The sequence below is a fragment of the Labrus mixtus genome, chromosome 4 (assembly GCF_963584025.1).
Source record: "Labrus mixtus chromosome 4, fLabMix1.1, whole genome shotgun sequence".
NCBI classification, from domain to species: Eukaryota; Metazoa; Chordata; class Actinopteri; order Labriformes; family Labridae; genus Labrus; species Labrus mixtus.
The window spans coordinates 19,533,008-19,555,578 of NC_083615.1; the positions used below are offsets into that span (position 1 = coordinate 19,533,008).

Here is a 22,571-nt window from a genome sequence, read left to right on the forward strand (position 1 = left end):
CAAAAGCAACCTGGCAACAAACACTAAGTAATAAGTTAATAAATGAAGAAAAAAAAAAGATTTCATGTTTTTCTTTTAAACCTTCATTAAAATAAATCACACAAACTGAAGTGGCCTCTCAAACAGGCCTGATTTATGAAAAGGAAAAAAACTGGTCTCCTGTCCTGTCATCAGAAAATAAATTTATAGTTTCATAGAAATAAGCCCTAAAGATCTGACGATATTTCCAAGCAACTTTACATAAAAACAAGCCCAAAGTCGCTTATAACATGCGGACCTGGCAACACACTCAGGCTAATCAACAGAGCGCCGATCACAACTACTCGACCGTAGCGTAACACAACCCCCCATTCACCAAAATAACATATGTCCTGTGCAATCCAAGGATGGAATCAATAGGCTGAATATATTCTTAGTACTTCGAGTAGGAAAAGATTACATTCGTTTGAGACACGATCGTAAAAAATCATGAAGTAGGAAAGTGAAGAGCTGCACCTGCTGCAGCACGTCGACGTAAACATCGATACGTATCTCATCCATTACAGACACTGGAAGAAACAGCTCCTAATTTAATGAAGGATGGTCACACATGACGTCAGCAGATAAACACTAATTTAAATATTTAACGTTCAGTTTTGATTGATTTATTGAGTGATGAAAGAATGACGCTTTAATAAGAGGACAAATTTAAGATAATGAGACACTTATTTGCAGCTTTATTCTCAATAGCAGACAGAAATTAGACATCAAGAGCACTTTAAACATAAACCAACAGTGCTTAATGGTGAAAATGTTGATATAAGATTTCTGTCAAATAAATTTGAAAGATAAAAAAAACATTTTTACATATAGAAATCACATTAAACAATATAAAAGCGGTTTACTAAGGCGCCCCTGAAGTCACAAAAAGACCATCATTTTAGATGTTTAAAAAAATAAATGAATTTTTAACTACAAATAATTAAAGAAGTTAAAGGAGCAGTATGTAACTCTGACACCTAGTGTTTCAAATGGGTACTGCAGTCCAAATTCTAAACATTGAGAGCGGGGGGAGGGCTGTTTCCCCCCGCCCCCTCCTCTTTAGAGTCAATGCTCACGCAGGTTGTCATGTGGTGGACACTGCAGCTTCAGTGTTTATCCAGCTCTGCATCGGTCTGTCAACCTTTCTGCGTTCTAACCTCTCTCCATTTTTAAAAAGCATCTCCAATATTGATCCTAGTTTGAGCACGTTTCTGCTCGTGGAGCTTATTAGAAACATACAGAGGCTTTTTAGGTCGGGTACAATCACTTCTATCAGAACAGGTCCTCTTGCCCGCTTCCATCGCTCATGGGGGGGGGGGGGGGGGGGGTGCCTTAAAACCGCCTGCCTTCTCTGGTCCAAACAATTACGGATAAGTTGGCTGTCATTTTCAAGCAACAAAACAGGAAATGTTATGTTATATACATTATTTTACAAGGCCTAAGCAAACAGGTACATTTCCTACATTTATGATCAAACACCTGACAACACAGGCAGGAAGACACATGCACGCACACACACACGGACACACACACACACACACACACACACACACACACACACACACACACACACACACACCAGGTGTGTCCTCAGAAGTTTTCCTTGTAGAAGTGGAAGCCGAAGTGTTCACACTGAGCCTTGATGACTTTAGCCAGAGCCGGAGCGCCGCAGTAAAACACGTGAACTTTACCTTTGTTCTCCTCCGACACTTTCTGGAACACCTGAAACACAAAAAGAAACACCTGAGACACCTGAAACACAAAAAGAAACACCTGAGACACCTGAAACAATACAAGAAATACCCGAGACACCGGAAACACAAAAAGAAACACCTGTGACACCTGAAAAACAACAAGAACACCGGAAACACCTGAAACACAGCAAGAACAACTGAGACACAACAAGAACACCTGAAAGACCTGAGACACAACAAGAAACACCTGAAACACAATAAGAACACCTGAAACACAACAAGAACACCTGAGACACCTGAAACACAAAAAGAACACCTGAAACACAACAAGAACACCTGAGACACCTGAAACACAAAAAGAAACACCTGAAACACAACAAGAAACACCTAAAACACCTGAGACACCTGAAACACAACAAAACACCTAAAACACCTGAAACACAACAAGGACACCTGAGACACCTGAAACACAACAAGAACACCTGAAACACAACAAGAATACCTGAGACACCTGAGACAAAACAAGAACACCTGAAACACAACAAGAACACCCGAAACACCTGAAACACAACAAGAAACACCTGAGACACAACAAGAACACCTGGAACACCTGAGACACAACAAGAAACACCTGAAAGACCTGAAACACAACAAGAAACACCTGAAACACAAAAAGAAACACCTGATACACAACAAGAAACACCTGAGACACCTGAAACACAACAAGAACACCTGAGACACCTGAAACACAAAAAGAACACCTGAAACACAACAAGAACACCTGAGACACCTGAAACACAAAAAGAAACACCTGAAACACAACAAGAAACACCTAAAACACCTGAGACACCTGAAACACAACAAAACACCTAAAACACCTGAAACACAACAAGGACACCTGAGACACCTGAAACACAACAAGAACACCTGAAACACAACAAGAATACCTGAGACACCTGAGACAAAACAAGAACACCTGAAACACAACAAGAACACCCGAAACACCTGAAACACAACAAGAAACACCTGAGACACAACAAGAACACCTGGAACACCTGAGACACAACAAGAAACACCTGAAAGACCTGAAACACAACAAGAAACACCTGAAACACAAAAAGAAACACCTGATACACAACAAGAAACACCTGAGACACCTGAAACACAACAAGAACACCTGAGACACCTGAAACACAAAAAGAACACCTGAAACACAACAAGAACACCTGAGACACCTGAAACACAAAAAGAAACACCTGAAACACAACAAGAAACACCTAAAACACCTGAGACACCTGAAACACAACAAAACACCTAAAACACCTGAAACACAACAAGGACACCTGAGACACTACAAGAACACCTGAAACACAACAAGAACACCTGAGACACCTGAAGCACAACTAGAACACCTGAGACACCTGAAGCACAACAAGAACACCTGAGACACCTGAAACACAACTAGAACACCTGAGACACCTGAAGCACAACAAGAACACCTGAGACACCTGAAGCACAACTAGAACACTTGAGACACCTGAAGCACAACAAGAACACCTGAGACACCTGAAACACAACAAGAAACACCTGAAACACAACAAGAAATGCCTGAGACACAACAAGAACACCTGAAACACCTGAGACACAACAAGAAACACCTGAAACACAACAAGAACACCTGAAAAACAACAAGAACACCTGAGACACCTGAAACACAACAAGAACACCTGAGACACCTGAAGCACAACAAGAACACCTGAGACACCTGAAACACAACAAGAAACACCTGAAACACAACAAGAAACGCCTGAGACACAACAAGAACACCTGAAACACCTGAGACACAACAAGAAACACCTGAAACAAGACAAGAACATCTGAGACACCTGAAACACAACAAGAACACCTGAGACACCTGAAACACATAAAGAAACACCTGAAACACAACAAGAAACACCTGAGACACCTGAAACACAAAAAGAAACACCTGAAACACAACAAGAAACACCTGAGACACCTGCAACACAACAAAACACCTAAAACACCTGAAACACAAAAAGAAACACCTGAGACACCTGAAACACAACAAGAACACCTGAAACACCTGAAACACAACAAGAAACACCTGAGACACAACAAGAACACCTGAAACACCTGAGACACAACAAGAAACACCTGAAAGACCTGAGACACAACAAGAAACACCTGAAACACAACAAGAACACCTGAGACACCTGAAACACAAAAAGAACACCTGAGACACCTAAAACACAACAAGAAACACCTGAGACACCTGAAACACAACAAGAACACCTGAGACACCTGAGACACAACAAGAACACCTGAAACACAACAAGAACACCTGAGACACCTGAAGCATAACAATAACACCTGAAACACAACAAGAACACCTGAAAAACAACAAGAACACCTGAGACACCTGAAACACAAAAAGAAACACCTGAAACACAACAAGAAACACCTGAGACACCTGAAACACAACAAAACACCTAAAACACCTGAAACACAACAAAACACCTAAAACACCTGAAACACAACAAGAACACCTGAGACACCTGAAACACAACAAGAAACACCTGAGACACAACAAGAACACCTGAAACACCTGAGACACAACAAGAAACACCTGAAAGACCTGAGACACAACAAGAAACACCTGAAACACAACAAGAACACCTGAGACACCTGAATCACAACAAGAACACCTGAGATACCTGAAACACAAAAATAACCACCTGAAACACAACAAGAAACACCGGAGACACCTGAAACACAACAAGAACACCTGAGACACCTGAGACACAACACAACACCTAAAACACAACAAGAACACCTGAAACACAACAAGAAACACCTGAGACACCTGAGACACAACAAGAACACCTGAAAGACCTGAGACACAACAAGAAACACCTGAAACACAACAAGAACACCTGAGACACCTGAAACACAAAAAGAAACACCTGAAACACAACAAGAAACACCTGAGACACCTGAAACACAACAAGAACACCTAAGACACCTGAAACACAACAAGAACACCTGAAACACAACAAGAAACACCTGAAACACAACAAGAACACATGAAACACCTGAAACACAACAAGAACACCTGAAAAACAACAAGAACACCTGAGACACCTGAAACACAACAAGAACACCTGAGACACCTGAAGCACAACAAGAACACCTGAGACACCTGAAACACAACAAGAAACACCTGAAACATAACAAGAAATGCCTGAGACACAACAAGAACACCTGAAACACCTGAAACACAACAAGAACACCTGAAACACAACAAGAAACACCTGAAACACAACAAGAACACATGAAACACCTGAAACACAACAAGAACACCTGAAAAACAACAAGAACACCTGAGACACCTGAAGCACAACAAGAACACCTGAGACACCTGAAACACAACAAGAAACACCTGAAACATAACAAGAAATGCCTGAGACACAATAAGAACACCTGAAACACCTGAAACACAACAAGAAACACCTGAGACACCTGAAACACAAAAAGAAACACCTGAAACACAACAAGGACACCTGAAACACAACAAGAACACATGAGACACAACAAGAACACGTGAGACACCTAAAACACAACAAGAACACCTGAAACACAACAAGAACACCTGAAACACAACAAGAACACCTAAGACACCTGAAACACAACAAGAACACCTGAAACACCTGAAACACAACAAGAACACCTGAGACACCTGAAGCACAACAAGAACACCTGAGACACCTGAAACACAACAAGAACACCTGAAACACAAAAAGAAACACCTGAAACACAACAAGAAACACCTGAGACACAACAAGAAACACTTGACACACCTGAAACACCTGAGACACAACGAGAACACCTAAAACACCTGAAACACAACAAAACACCTAAAACACCTGAAACACAACAAGAACACCTGAGACACCTGAAACACAACAAGAAACACCTGAGACACAACAAGAACACCTGAAACACCTGAGACACAACAAGAAACACCTGAAAGACCTGAGACACAACAAGAAACACCTGAAACACAACAAGAACACCTGAGACACCTGAATCACAACAAGAACACCTGAGATACCTGAAACACAAAAATAACCACCTGAAACACAACAAGAAACAACTGAGACACCTGAAACACAACAAGAACACCTGAGACACCTGAGACACAACAAAACACCTAAAACACAACAAGAACACCTGAAACACAACAAGAAACACCTGAGACACCTGAGACACAACAAGAACACCTGAAAGACCTGAGACACAACAAGAAACACCTGAAACACAACAAGAACACCTGAGACACCTGAAACACAAAAAGAAACACCTGAAACACAACAAGAAACACCCGAGACACCTGAAACACAAAAAGAAACACCTGAAACACAACAAGAAACACCTGAGACACCTGAAACACAACAAGAACACCTAAGACACCTGAAACACAACAAGAACACCTGAAACACAACAAGAAACACCTGAAACACAACAAGAACATATGAAACACCTGAAACACAACAAGAACACCTGAAAAACAACAAGAACACCTGAGACACCTGAAACACAACAAGAACACCTGAGACACCTGAAGCACAACAAGAACACCTGAGACACCTGAAACACAACAAGAAACACCTGAAACATAACAAGAAATGCCTGAGACACAACAAGAACACCCGAAACACCTGAAACACAAAAAGAAACACCTGAAACACAACAAGAACACCTGAGACACCTGAAACACAACAAGAACACCTGAAACACCTGAAACACAACAAGAACACCTGAGACACAACAAGAACACGTGAGACACCTAAAACACAACAAGAACACCTGAAACACAACAAGAAACACCTGAGACACCTGAAACACAACAAGAACACCTGAAACACAACAAGAACACCTGAAACACAACAAGAAACACCTGAGACACCTGAAACACAAAAAGAAACACCTGAAACACAACAAGAAACACCTGAAAAACAACAAGAACACCTAAGACACCTGAAACACAACAAGAACACCTGAAACACCTGAAACACAACAAGAACACCTGAGACACCTGAAGCACAACAAGAACACCTGAGACACCTGAAACACAACAAGAACACCTGAAACACAAAAAGAAACACCTGAAACACAACAAGAAACACCTGAGACACAACAAGAAACACTTGACACACCTGAAACACCTGAGACACAACGAGAACACCTAAAACACCTGAAACACAACAAAACACCTAAAACACCTGAAACACAACAAGAACACCTGAGACACCTGAAACACAACAAGAAACACCTGAGACACAACAAGAACACCTGAAACACCTGAGACACAACAAGAAACACCTGAAAGACCTGAGACACAACAAGAAACACCTGAAACACAACAAGAACACCTGAGACACCTGAATCACAACAAGAACACCTGAGATACCTGAAACACAAAAATAACCACCTGAAACACAACAAGAAACAACTGAGACGCCTGAAACACAACAAGAACACCTGAGACACCTGAGACACAACAAAACACCTAAAACACAACAAGAACACCTGAAACACAACAAGAAACACCTGAGACACCTGAGACACAACAAGAACACCTGAAAGACCTGAGACACAACAAGAAACACCTGAAACACAACAAGAACACCTGAGACACCTGAAACACAAAAAGAAACACCTGAAACACAACAAGAAACACCTGAGACACCTGAAACACAAAAAGAAACACCTGAAACACAACAAGAAACACCTGAGACACCTGAAACACAACAAGAACACCTAAGACACCTGAAACACAACAAGAACACCTGAAACACAACAAGAAACACCTGAAACACAACAAGAACATATGAAACACCTGAAACACAACAAGAACACCTGAAAAACAACAAGAACACCTAAGACACCTGAAACACAACAAGAACACCTGAAACACAACAAGAACACATGAAACACCTGAAACACAACAAGAACACCTGAAAAACAACAAGAACACCTGAGACACCTGAAACACAACAAGAACACCTGAGACACCTGAAGCCCAACAAGAACACCTGAGACACCTGAAACACAACAAGAAACACCTGAAACATAAAAAGAAATGCCTGAGACACAACAAGAACACCTGAAACACCTGAAACACAACAAGAAACACCTGAGACACCTGAAACACAAAAAGAAACACCTGAAACACAACAAGAACACCTGAGACACCTGAAACACAACAAGAACACCTGAAACACCTGAAACACAACAAGAACACCTGAGACACAACAAGAACACGTGAGACACCTAAAACACAACAAGAACACCTGAAACACATCAAGAAACACCTGAGACACCTGAAACACAAAAAGAAACACCTGAAACACAACAAGAAACACCTGAAACACAACAAGAACACCTAAGACACCTGAAACACAACAAGAACACCTGAGACACCTGAGACACAACACGAAAAACCTTAAACACCTGAGACACAATCAGAGATCAGAGAAAATAATCAAAAGTCATCTGAAGGAGCTACTAGTGCCGTACTGCTCCTCGAGAACATTACGGTCCCAGAATGCAGGCCTACTAGTGGTACCTACACTCTCTAAGTGTACTATGAGAGGTAAAGCCTTCAGTTATCGGGCTCCTCTCTTCTGGAACCGCCTTCCAGCCGGGGTCCAGGAGGCAGACACAGCCTGTATTTTTAAGAATAGACTTAAAACTTTCCTTTTTGATAAATCTTATGGTTAGGGCTGGTGCAGGTGTAGACCAGCTCTTAGTTATGCTGCTATAGGCTTAGACTACCGGGGGAACTGGCACCTTGAGCTCCTCTCTCTCTCTCTCTCTCTCTCTCTCTCTCTCTCTGTGCATATACAGTACATCATATTACTGCATGTATCTATCTGTAAATCTCAGTCACTAACCACCTACTTTCCTGGGAGCTCTTGAGCTCTTTTAGGCTCCTCGAGATCGTTGGTTGACGGCCTGCCAGAACAAGCCCCCCCCCTCCCCACCGGATTGTTGATGGGCGGCCTGCCAGAACAACCCCCTCCCCACCGGATTGTTGATGGACGGCTTGACTCCCCCCACCCCCTTGCTCCCTATCCCTCTTCCTGCATCTTATCCCATCTCTCCCCCTATCCCTTTCCAAGCCCGGCGCAGTCTAGGCCTGTGAAGGCTGTTTCGTCATGAGCCGGGGATCCGGCTGAAGATTTCTGCCTTTTAATAAGGCAGTTTTTTCTTACCACTGTAACTTTTGCTGCTTTGCTAAAGTGCTCATGATGGATAGGCCAGATCTTTGTAATATAGCAATAAGTAAGGTCTTTTACCTGCTTTTTGTAACATAACAATGAGTAAGGTCTTTTTACCTGCTCTTTTGTAATGTTAACAGACAAAGAGTAAGGTATTTTACCTGCTTTTTGTAAAGTGTCTCGAGATAACACTTGTTATGAGTTGACGCTATACAAATAAAAATTGATTGATTGATTGATCTCCAAAGAATAATTTCCCTGTGTGGCCTTAAAGCTCCTCTGTAGATATAATAACCAGAACCTTTTATACGGACCATTTCCTTAAATAACAATAAACAATCTGTCAGACAGGTAGGCTCACCTTCCCCCACTCCGGTCTGCCTGGCTGAGTCCTCGTCCTCAGTCCTGTGATGGAGTCTCTCTTCTCCTTCTTGGCCAGCAGGTCCAGCGCCATCTGCAGGCCGATGGCCTTCATGTCGTTCTTGCTGAGCGCTGACGTCATGTACATGTGCATCTCCAGAAACCGTCCTGACAGACGACACAGAGGGTTTATTTCTACATGGTTATGAGCACCACTCTTCTAATCTGTTACAAAGATCTTAACGGTCGGACACCAAATAAAGACGAAACCATTAGGAAAATACAGGCCTGCTCGTGGTACCTACGGTCTCTAAATGTACTATAGGAGGTAGAGCCTTCAGTTATCATGCCTGCTCTTTGCACCTACAGTCTCTAAATGTACTATGGGAGGTAGAGCCTTCAGTTATCAGGCCTGCTTGTTGTACCTACGGTCTCTAAATTTACTATGGGAGGGAGAGCCTTCAGTTATCAGGCCTGCTCATGGTACCTATACGGTCTCTAAATGTACAATGGGAGGTAGAGCCTTCAGTTATCAGGCCTGCTCGTGGTACCTACAACTCTATATGTACTATGGGAGGTAGCGCCTTCAGTTATCAGGCCTGCTCGTGGTACCTGCAGTCTCCAAATATACTGTGGGAGGTAGAGCCTTCAGTTATCAGGCCTGCTCGTGGTACCTGCAGTCTCTAAATATACTATGGGAGGTAGAGCCTTCAGTTATCAGGCCTGCTCGTGGTACCTGCAGTCTCTAAATATACTATGGGAGGTAGAGCCTTCAGTTATCAGGCCTGCTCGTGGTACCTGCAGTCTCTAAATATACTATGGGAGGTAGAGCCTTCAGTTATCAGGCCTGCTCGTGGTACCTGCAGTCTCTAAATATACTATGGGAGGTAGAGCCTTCAGTTATCAGGCCTGCTCGTGGTACCTGCAGTCTCTAAATATACTATGGGAGGTACAGCCTTCAGTTCTCAGGTCTGCTAGTGGGACCTACAGTCTCTAAATGTACTATGGGAGGTAGAGCCTTCAATTATCAGGCCTGCTCGTGGTACCTACAGTCTCTAAATGTACTATGGGAGGTAGAGCCTTCAATTATCAGGCCTGCTCGTGGTACCTACAGTCTCTAAATGTACTATGGGAGGTAGAGCCTTCATCATGCTCCTTTCCTTTGAAATCATCTACCAGTCAGAGTCCAGGAGGCAGACACACTCTGTACTTTTAAGAGTAATCTTAACATGTTCCTTTTTATAAAGCTTAAAGTAAAGGCTCGGCTTGGACCAGCTCCTAGTAATGCTGCTTATCTGTCAATGTCAGTGTTTCTGACCTTCCAGGTCCTCGTCGGCCTGATCCATCTCCAGTTTGGTCAGTAAGCTGACGAACCACTCGAACGACTTCTGGTCTCTGTTGATCCAGATAAAGTCCACCTGCAGGATCCAAAGGAGCTGATTAAGAACTGATCCATAAAATAAAACTTCACTGGTCAAACTGACACTCTGCAGTGTTCTCTTACTTTTCGTAACTTCATCTCGCTGTCTTTGATGTTTTCACACCACGAGTAGTTACAGCTGGGACAGTTCTGCTTCCTCTGTCGGTATCTAAAGAACACAAAAAAGGGGGTGTGGCAATTGGTTTGTGTTCTGTCTGAAGCCATGAATTTGACTTCGCCATCTTGGTTTTACAGAGTCAGAAGAGATATTCCTAAAGGACACATTGCTGTGCCTTTATCCTGACTGAACGGTTGCCATGGTAGTAACTTGTCAATCAAAGGTAGTCCCGCCCTGAGTCCTCCCCTGCTTTCTGGTCTCTTTGACTCTAAATGGGACCGTGGCCCTTTCCGAATTGTCACTGTTCAGTAGGCAGTACATACTTTTCAGTAGGGAGTTTCAGTGTACTGAACTTGTGGTCATTCAGTATGCGTTTTTTGTCTCCACCTCAGTATATTGAACATTTCAGCATGGATACTAACTTCCGGGTTTTATGCAGTATGGATCAGATGCATCATTTCAGGAAATGAATTGTATTTTACCACCCACAATGCTGTGCAAAATTAAACGTAAAACGTCACTTCACATGCGCCTCCAAATCAAAACAAACGAGCATTGATTAATTTAATCATAATTTAAAGTCCCGACTGAAATCGCTACTTTTAGTTAACAACAAAAAATTTAACAAATGCATACATTATTATAAAACCTTTTCCCTCTATTTAAATAATGATTTCACTATTTAAATGCGTCTTTATTGGTTTATTTTACTTTATATTCTGTATATTAATGTCTTTCATTTGTACTTTTCTTTATGTACTGTATGTTATTTAATTATTTAATCTGTCTTTTACTTGTGATATTGTTTTTTGTTTACCTGACTGTATATGCGTATTACTCCTCTTGAAAAAAGTTAAACAAAAAAAACAAAAAAACGGTGAATGCGGCCGGTTCGGGTAATGTAAATGACATCACTTCAATACTGAATTAATCAGACGAAGTAGGAACAAATATCTGCCTACTGTGCGCGCCTACTGAATAGTAGGTACTAAACAGTATACAGCACAGATAGTAGGTACTGTCTGCTGACAGACTGAGTAGGTACTTGGCAATTCGAATGCAGCCCATAATTTGGTAAAAGAACATCATCGCCATCATTAGTTTTAGAACCAGAAGGGACCATATTTGGACAACCCGCGCTTCTCTCAAGCTCCACCCTCTTGTCCAAATATGATCACGTCCTGCGAAAAAACAAACGCAGACTTGAAACTAGAGCTTGAGACCAGAAACAGGAGTGGCCCCCTGCTGGAGATTAGAGGAAAGCAGATTTAACACACTCCTGCATTTACCTCACTTTTGAAACTGGGGGCTACGTCCTCTTCTCAGACCAATGCATGCTGGGTGATGTAGTTTCTCTCAGCATGCTGCCTGCTCTCTGAACCAGGATATATCAGACCTGTAGGTGTGGTTCTCACCGGTACATGATGCTCTGCAGGATGGAAGCGAACGGCGTGATCCCAATGCCAGCTCCGATCAGGACGGCGTGTTCAGAGGCAAAGATCTGCCGGGTTGGAGTCCCGTATGGTCCGTCCACATAACACTGACAAACAACAAAACATACAAACACACAGATAAGAGATAACCGGTCTGAACAGGTATGCTTTGTATGGAAGAGGAGAAGAGGATAAGGGTCAAATTTGAACAATTTCCCTACATTTTCCAAAATCCTAATACATTCATAACAGAATTTGATTAAATAAAAAAGTATTTATTCTACGATTAATCATTGGATTTTGACTTCATCTGCAGAATAAAAGTAAAAAATAAAAAAGGAATCTTGACATTAAAGGCTTTATATGCGATTTTTTGATCCAGCAGACGTCGCCCTTGAGCACCAACATGAAACCAAAAGAACTTGCGCTGCATTGTTGTGTTAGCATGCTAATGCAAGCGATCTTTATTACGCTCGTATCTTCACACTGCATGTAAATTTAACCGAAATGACCGTGATCTAGAAACGCTTACGTGACATTCAATTAAGCAGTGAGTACAGTATGTTATTCTTCTTTTCTCTAGTCGCTCAATTAAACAACTTTTATACGCGAGGTGATGAGGCAGCCGGCCGTCCTGCGATGTAAACAAACTGAAGATATGACTCAGAAAACTCGGAAAGCATCACAAACAGTGGGACTCAGGTGTTAAACCCATTATAGACAGTCATGACTCACAGAGTTATTTTCAGAGGATATATATATAAATTTCTATTACATTATTTACAAGTGTGAAAAATCACATATAAAGCCTAAAGGTCACATATTATATAAATCCGCTCCATCATGTTTCTCTAACTCTAATATGTGTCTCTAGTCTGTCTACAAACCCCCCAATGATGAGAAAAGTCCATCCTCTCTGTCTTTTGCCTGCTCCACTTTTCAGAAAATGTGTGCTCAAACAGGCCGTTTGGAGATTTTCCCTTCATGACATCACAAAGGGCAGTAACCCCTCCCCCAGGTGGGTGACACTCCCACAGCTAGGTGTTTGTTCTGCCCTCTGAGTCTGCCTTCTCACCATAAGCAATAGGACATGGAGCGAGAAAGACCGAGACACCCAAGCCCTTCCAGAGAGGGGGCGTGGTCAGACACAGCTCATTTACATTTAAAGGTACAGACACAGAAACAGTCTGTTCTGAGCAGGGCTGAAATAGAGGGATTTATAGGCATGATCAAATACAGGAGTGGATTTAGAACAAGAAACTTCACACACATGTTTTGAGGAGCTCTATTTAAACTGGTTGAAGAGGAGAATATGTGACCTTTAAATTAAAATTTCAGATTGTATTTGCAGGATTACATTTTTTTTGAAAGTGACAAATTAAAAACAAGAAAACCATTTAAAACATGTATTATATATTTAAAGAATAAAAAAGATCATGAAATTCAAAGTAAAAAACAAGGACAATAAGATAAGATATACATGTCTTTGTAGTAAAAGATCTTAAAAAAATGAAATTCTTAATTAGAAAATTAAAAGTTTGAATTATTAATTTAAATTGAAAATTCACATAAATCATGTTGAACACAGCCCTAAACCACTGCTTTTGTAATTCTGGTTTAGAATGTGTTGTATAATTAGCTTAAGCTTTTGTCAGCCATCTTGTTGTCATTAATTCCACCTCTAGGGGTCGCCACAGTCACTTTGTTAAAATCAAGAGGCACAGCTGAACTGCAAAGACCTGTTTTTACAACAGAGATTAACATGTTTACAGCCTGGTTAAAAAAAACCAAATATGTCTGATTAGCTCATGTCTCGATTGGCACACACACAGGTGTTTGATCTCTAAATGTTCTGATGTTCTGCTCACCTTGATGTTGCAGAATCTGTGATTCTCTCCAAGCTTGGCAGGAACCTGCAGAGTGGAAATAAAGTGAATAAAAGTTTATTCATCACTAAATAATCCTGATATGAGTCCACGTCCTGACCTCTCTGATTGGAGAAGCCTCTCCTCGCTCTGCCGGTCCTGGCTCAACCTGAGGATCCGCTGACCCTGGGAATACGGAGGTCGGGGGCAGGGCCACGTCAGACAGGGATCCATTCTGACGGTACATCATCAGCTCGACTGCATCGTCCTCGTTAGAAGCTACAGCGCCACCGTCTGACGAGCTGAACAAGTCCTCCTTAGAGAGAGTAAAATATCAGGATAAACAGGTGACTGTCTGTCTGTGTGTGTGTGTGTGTGTCTGTGCATGTGTGTGTCCGTGCGTTTGTGTGTGTACCTGGGTTCTGAGAAGCTGCCTGCGGTCCCTCAGGCTGGTGGCGAGTCGTTTAGGGCTGACCGTCTCTCTCTCTGGTTCTCTGAAATATTCGTACAGACGGTTCGTCCACTGACCCATCGAGCGGATGTGAAGCCACAGAGAATCTAAAAAGTAAACATCACATTACAAGTCTGACATGCACCTCCTCAAAACGAAACAATGCAGATCACAAGCAAGCTGCGACCTCCGGTGTTGAAAAATAAAGCAGATGCAGACACACAACATCCTGCAGTTCCTCCAGTGTCCACTAGAGGCTGGCTGCAGAAGCACAGGAAGTCACATGCACACCCATTCTAAAAAGCCTGTTTTTACAGCCTGGTTCAAAGAACATTATTCTGCTCATTTCTTTTTCCATGTTGTGGTTTGTCAGGAGGCTTAGGCCCCGCCTCTTTGTCTGTTACTAGGCTGACCCAAAGTCAGGTTGATAAAGCACTTCCAACCTGGCGACCTGGCGAACCTGGCATCGATGGGCTTCAAAAGGCTCCTTCACAGAGACTCTGTCCGTGTGTGTGTGTGTGTGTGTCTGTCTGTGTGTGTGTGCGTGTGTGTGTGTGTATACCTGACTGCTCTGGGGGGCTGCTGATGGTGAACGGGTGCCACTCGTACTTGGCGATCACGGGGATGTTGATGTAGACGTAATCGCCAGGTTTGAATTGGAAGAACTGAGGACGCTTGATGACCAGGTGAGTCACCTGTACACGGAGAAAACGTTAACACGATGTCTAAAGAGACAAAGAAACAGACCATGCGCTGGTCACGTTAAAAAGTTCTGTAGTGTTCAGTCCTGCACCAGGACGAGTCAGATGAATGTATGTGTCTGTGTGCGTGTGTGTGTGTGTGTATGTGTGTGTGTGTGTGTGTGTCTGTGTGTGTGTGTGTGTGAGTGTGTGTGCGTGTGTCTGTGTCTGTGTTTGTGTGTGTGTGTGTGTGTGTGTCTGTGTGTGTTTGTGTGAGTGTGTGTGTCTGTGTTTGTGTGTGTGTGTGTTGTGACCTTTGATGGCAGCAGGTTGACCTCCACGATGTACAGCCCGCCAATGCGAGACACTGCAATCCCGATGATCTTCTCAAGCAAGAACAGCAGACCAGGGACCACGAACCACTTCCAGAAGTTTGCACAGTGGACCAACAGCAGAGACCACACCAACACGTAGGACAGGTGAGACCAGTAAAACACCTGCAGGACACACACACACACACACACACAGACACACACACACACACACACACACACACACACACACACACACACACACACACACACACACACACACACACACACACAGTGTTTGCAGGTTCATGAGGGTTGTGATAGATTGAGGGCCCAGATACAGAACAGCCCAAGGTTATTGTCGATCCATCCATTGTCTACAGCGATTTCCCATTCAGGGTTACACCCTGGACTGGTTGCCAGCCAATCTCTGGGCTGACATATTTAGTCACACTCACATTCAAACCTATGGACAATTTAGAGTCACCAGTTAACCTAACTAGCATGTCTTTGGACTGTGGGAGGAAGACGGAGAACCCACATATGCACGGGGAGAACATGCAGACTCCACACAGAGCGGCTCCTGAAGGACGGGGAAACCAGGAACCTCCTCACAGTGAGGCAGCAGCACTAACCACCATGCAGCCGGGTTATGGTTGTGGTGTTAAATGAGTATGGGTGTAATAACAGTCAGTAGACACTAGAGGGAGCTGATCACACACCTCACACTGTTTGTGGACTGAAATGTTGATAAGAAGGATAAACTTATCTACATTTGAAATATTTTTGCAAATGTTTCAAATATTTCACACCTAGTGTTTAAATTTAGAACTGCAGTCCAAATTCAAAACATTGTAGAGCTGTCTCTCCCACCGCCCCCTCCTCTCTAGAGTTGTTTCTGCTCATATGGTTTTATGCATGTTTAGACGGCCTTAGATAACATGAAACCCTGCATGTTGTAAAGAACACTTATGAGGTACCACACACATGTTTTGGGAGCTCTGAGACTTTTTAAAACTTAATAAGTCTTGAAGTCTGGCTGTAAGGGACCGGTCAACGTGACTCAGAGGTAACATCTATTACTGTTTTTACCTCAAAGTGTCCGCTGCGTCGTACGAAGGTGCTGGAGCAGAGCACCATCAGACAGATCACCACCTGCAGGACCACTCCGGTCAACGAGGCCGTCCCCTTCACCCAGCCGATCCCGGGCCGCGTGGTCAGCAGGTACTCCCACAGACTGAACTCACTGCTGTGTGACAGCTGCACTGAAACACACACACACACACACAGAGGACACACACACCTGAGTCCACGCTGAGAGTCAGGTACAGCCCCTGACTGCAAGTCTGTCATGAAGGATTATTAAATTTTGTTTCCAGCAGTGGATATAAACATATATATATGTATATATAAATCCCAAACACAAGCAGAAGTTTATCAAATATAATAACATACATAGAAAATATATCATACTGATTCTTATAATCCTGCTCGCTGTGAGGTTTAATCCGGATCAAAAATTATCCAGCTTTAAAAATCTATTTGTTTCCTCCACAGGATCAGGTAATCCAGCTCACTTTGATCCTGATTGTTTAAAGGAAATCTGGATGAAATCAACCTGATTCATGGTACAGACTATTTGAAACAGAGCAGAGCGCTGCTCCATGTTAAAATGTCTAACTTTACAGCTGCAGTTCCTCCAGTGTCCACTAGAGTCTGTCTCCTGCAATGAGTCAGTCCCATAGAGCCCCATGTTAAAATGAACATGTTTACAGTCTGGTACAAAAACAGTTTGGGTCTCTAGAGCTCATTTCTCTCTTCAACTGTACGGGCTGAATGTTTATACAACTCACCTGTTTACATTATATTAAGGCTTAAAGTGATGTAGAATTAGGGGGCGTGGCCTCTTTGAGTGACAAGTGGGAGCTGCTAGCTGTATGTTTGGTGCCACCTCAGCTAATTCAGTCCCTGACCTTTAACCTCTGAGCATGTTTATACCTGCTCATGACATTAAACAGTCGGTCTAAGTCAGAGTATTGAAACAGAGATTTGGTACCGAAGTTGAAGATGTGTGCGACGCTGTGCACCAGGGTGAAGCACAGGATGGCGTAGCCCACGATCTGATGCAGCAGGATGTTCTGGTCCAGAGGTAAGACCCGGACCACCCAGGTAGCTCTGAGCCAGGTGAGACAGCGTCGCAGCATCAGCACCTGAACACAAAACAATGATTCTGGCATCTTATTTCTTCCGTACAGACATGCAATGTGTTCATGAGTTCTTCAACTCTTTAGCAGTCAGTTTTTACTCTCAGACCCCCCCTCCCCCTCCCCCTCTCGTTACCATGACGAAGGTGCAGTTGAAGTTGAGACACTGTCCACAGCCCTTGGCCACCATGTACCAGGCCCCGCCCTGTTTGTGCTGCAGCATGGCGAAGGTGAAGAGCAGCAGACTGAGGCAGGCGTACAGACACAGGAACAGAAGCTTCCGGCTGTTGTTTTGCCAGTACGCTCGAGTCAGATACCGAGGAGCGTGACGCTTCTTCTGGTCCGACTCCGGGGGCTTCAACCAGTTCGCTGCACTGAGGGGGGGGGGGGGGGGGGAGAGGAAGAAAGAATAAATACAAATATTTAAGAATAAATAAATAAATAAACTTGGAGTCCCGGATGTTTGGCGTCAGTGTTCTCTCACCTGATGGTGAGGTTCTCCATGACCTCCGGAAAATTCTCCAGCTCTGCTTTCAGCTCCTCGAAGGTGATTGCTCCACTGTTGTCTTTATCAGCGGACTCAAAGAGCGCCAACGTCAGGTCGTCCAGTTTCTCCTCCGGCAGAGAGATGGCGCTCTCACGCAGACACGACTTCAGGACGGTCCGCAGCTCGTCGGGATCGATGGAGCCGCTGCCTGAAAGACAAACAGAAATATCTGTGACACATTAAAACGACTTTTGCAGCTTCGTCTAATGTTATGAGATTTCTCTCTTTAAATGAAAGTGTTTATTTAACTGCGGAAGCCCTAAGTAGACAAAGATCCATACGTTTTATTTTCCCCCGTGATAACGAGAACACTTTGGTCTCTGTCTGTCGATCGAGATTTTGATTTAGGCTCCGTGTCCACCTGGCGTTTGTTCCGTAGAATTCAGTTAATAATAAAAGGTAAATATCTGCTTATGCTAAGCTAACTGAAGGTCTGTCTACTAACAAGGTTTCTTTGTGCTGGCAGCGACGGATTATTAAGACTCTCACATGTTCACTTCTGAAATCTCATAATTTTACTAATTCATGTTCCTTGGTTCTCCTCACACTGACTTCTGGGAAATGAAGAACTCAGAGAATATCTTGTGTGTGCACGCGTGAGTGTGTGTGCGTGTGTATGCGTGTGTTTCCTGTGACCACCGACCGTCCACATCGTAGACCTGGAACAGGAACTTGAGTTTGTCTGTCTCGGTGCCGTGGATCAGGAGGTCGAGAGCCTCCAGCAGCTCGTCCAGACTAATGGAGGAGCTGCCGTCCGAGTCGAACAGAGCGAAGAAACGCTCTGCGAAGAAAGACTGCACACAACATCACACAACGACACATTAGTACACACCTGGTGATTCTTTCAGGTATAAAAATAGTGACTATGGTTCTTTCTGCACGACAGCTCCTCATGTCCATGTTCAGATATTATCTTCATGTATTTAGCGTTTAGATAAAGACGTGTGTGTTTCTGACCTCTTTGACCTTCAGCGCCGTCTTAAACTCGTCGATGTCGATCTCTTTGTCGTCCCCGGCGATGCTCTCAAACTGTTTGGTGACCCACTCCAGCCAACGGGCGTCCTCGTCCAGACTCATGCTGCCCTCCTCTCTGGAGGACGACACGTTTCAAACTGTCTCAGTGTGACTGTGGGAGCTCTTTGGTTTGTTGTATTCAATCGTGTATTTTGTTTACAAACAACAAGACGCATCGTTTGATTCTTCTAGTTGTTTTCTAATCTAAAGTTAGAAGGAGGCTGCTGCATTGTTGTCAGAGAAGCCAGCACTTCAGCATAGCATGTTTCCTTAATGTCTGATCATATAGTAAGGTCACTTTATCATTTCACTCACTACACATCTTACTGATTGGACCTTTATATTTCCTCCTCTTAGCACATCCATTAAAAGTAACATATCCAGGAAGGATCGAGCAGAATCTGCTGCAGTCTATGAAAGGTTTGATCTAACTTCATTATTTGACTGTTTCTCTGCTCCGTGGAGTTCCTCAGGGCTCCTTCCTGGGTCCTGTCGTATTTATAATTGTTTAGAGCTCGGGCCTCATTCACCAACATCTTTTTACTTTTTTTACATTTTAAAACGTTTGTAATACACTAACACTAATGTGTGAAGCACTGACAGCTGAAGTCTGCACCTGGGTCTGACTTTTATTTTTGACTCCCATGACACACTGCAGCGTCTCTACCTTTGCAGCAAGTGTTTATACTTCCTGATCCTGAAGCTGTAATCATCTCGGTGTGGCTGTGACACCATCAATACCTCTTTTTTTTAACTTTAACCGATGATGTCACCATGATATTTTGTGTTTGTTTTTTGTGACTGTGGATCCTTCATGAACAGCTGAATCCTGCAGACGTCCCGCTGCATCACAGAGAGATCACTATTCATAGAGCGCACATAAACGAGGGAGGCTGCCATGGAGATGTCAGACACAGACACACATGCACACACAAACAAATACACACACACAAACATACACACACACACATGCACACACACACACACACACACCCACACACACACACACAAACACACGCACACACACATACGTGCACACACACACGCACATACACACACAACCACACACACATGCACACACACGCACATACACATTAACGTTTCCTAATAGCGTTTTGCAGATCTTCCCTGTAACACAGATTTAAATGAAATATTAAGTTTTTAAATATTGTTCTCCAAATTTTTAAGAGCCCTGTTCTCAACGTTCCACTTTTTAAATCTTGAAAACAAAACCGTCCTTTATATCATAAGTATCTGAAATCCTCTGACGCAGAGAAACATCTTGTTATGAAACCTCAACAACCAACAATTTGTTTAATGTTTGATAATAAATCTGCAGCTAGAAAACATCGACTAGCTGAGAAATGACCCAGAGAATCCACTCAACGTTCATTTAAAAAAGGTAAATGTTTTCTCTTTGGTGGCTGAAAATAAAAATATTTAACTTAAGAAGCAAATCTTGACATCTGAGAACGTGTTTTTTAAATATTTACTATTTATGAGTATTAAATTGATTTATCTTAAATTGGAACAGCTGCAGATGAATGTGGTTATAACTCTGTTAGTGCTCTGTTAGCATGCAGTGCATTTAAATTGTTTGTCTTTTAGCTTTCTATTTCACGCCTTTTGTCTCATCTGCAGTCTGTCATGAAGTTTGGATTGAGTAAAAGATAACTTCACTGCTGCTCACAAGAGGTTAAATACTGACGAGTCAAGATGCTCCCACCTTTGAGAAGAAAGACTTTTAACAAAGTCAAGATAAAGATAACAGCAGAAACTTCGCCTCCATGCACACCTCTCTCTCACAGACATCACTGTGGACCGTTACATCTGCACACATTAGTGACAAAGATGACAGCAAATAATAAAATGTTTTACCTGCTGCAGCCTCAGATCTTTATGTTCTATGTGTTCTTGATTTTCTGTGAGCTCTTCATTTCTCCTCCTCTGTTCTTCCTCACCTCGCCTCCTCTTCTTCAGCCGTCCTCTCGGTGTCAGCTGGAGCTGTCAGCTGCTTCAGGGCGCAGTAACACTGGTCATAGAACTAGACTTTAGGGGACTTTATGGGCCTGCTGATTGCCAGTGTGACCACGCCCTCACACATTTGAGAGATATTTCTTCTTAATAGTTATTGTTGTTGTTATTGCTATTAATCAAATGTAACACATTATGAAACAGCTTAGCGCTCTGAGTCAGGGAATGCTCCAGCTTCATCACTTTTAGGGGTCATCTGAAGCTCAGAATAAAGCAGATGTGACCATGCCTAATGTGCTGGAAATTTCTGTTAACAATGCAAAAGAAAGGATCATGAGTCAATCAATGTCTTTGTTTAGTTTAATTCTTCTTGCAAGTAGAAGGAACAAAGCTTCAGAGTGTCAATACAGTCTGAAGGAAAGCTCGAAGTAATCACAATATGCTTGGGTTTATATACACATGCTTCACAGAAAAACCTTCATGCCTATATAAGGATTGCAGATACAGGCGCAGTCAAATATCAAATACATTGTCATACATTTCATCATACATTTTAACACGTCGCACAACAGTAATGTCAAGGAAACTTCACGTCTGAGTATCTTTGATATTTAGCTATTTGTAAGAAACATTCATCCTTGGGTAAAGACAAAACAAGAATATTACGTATTAAATTATTGTAGCATTTCTCAAGGGAGCTGTAAGTAAAATGTGTCCTCGACAGTAAACAGAATTTTTCCATTACACTAACTATCTGTTTTTAATCAGCCAACACCTACATACTCAAAACTACGATATGTAGATAACCCCAGTGCATTACTGCGTAATAATAATAATATGTGCATACACACGTCTATATATTCACACTCAGTACTATCACACCAACACTTTAAAGTTACAGGCTCCAGAACAAATTTGCAATCTACCTAAGTACCTCATAATCATGTGCAATACTGCAGCACTTAGCACTTTAATACTTTACCTCCCATAGCAGGAATTTTAAGCACTTTAACTCTGAAGGTATAAACGTGTCTCTGTCTATTAGCGGCAGTTTATTGAGGGTAGCTGCTAATTTAGGGTAGCTGTTATTGCCAGACTGCAGTTTTAATGCTAAGATAGGTAAGCCTTCTCTCCTTGTTTACAGCAGTAATGCTAAGCTAAGCTAGTATTTTCAT

At 42.6% G+C, this 22,571-nt stretch overlaps 1 protein-coding gene across 1 annotated transcript; it reads right to left on the bottom strand.

Moving 5' to 3' along the window:
• Positions 1–705: 705 nt before the first annotated feature.
• Positions 706–21,420, bottom strand: nox5 (NADPH oxidase, EF-hand calcium binding domain 5). Its single transcript, XM_061036214.1, has 17 exons — positions 21,301–21,420; positions 19,366–19,498; positions 19,052–19,202; positions 18,346–18,556; positions 17,998–18,235; positions 17,714–17,867; positions 16,750–16,922; positions 15,661–15,843; positions 15,229–15,361; positions 14,631–14,773; positions 14,337–14,531; positions 14,219–14,263; positions 12,333–12,457; positions 10,884–10,968; positions 10,698–10,797; positions 9,381–9,547; positions 706–1,743 (listed from the first exon to the last, which is right to left on the bottom strand). The coding sequence occupies exons 2-17, from the start codon at positions 19,483–19,485 to the stop codon at positions 1,612–1,614; spliced, it is 2,355 nt and encodes a 784-aa protein (XP_060892197.1). The 5' UTR covers positions 19,486–19,498; positions 21,301–21,420; the 3' UTR covers positions 706–1,611.
• Between the last annotated feature and the right edge of the window lie 1,151 nt (positions 21,421–22,571).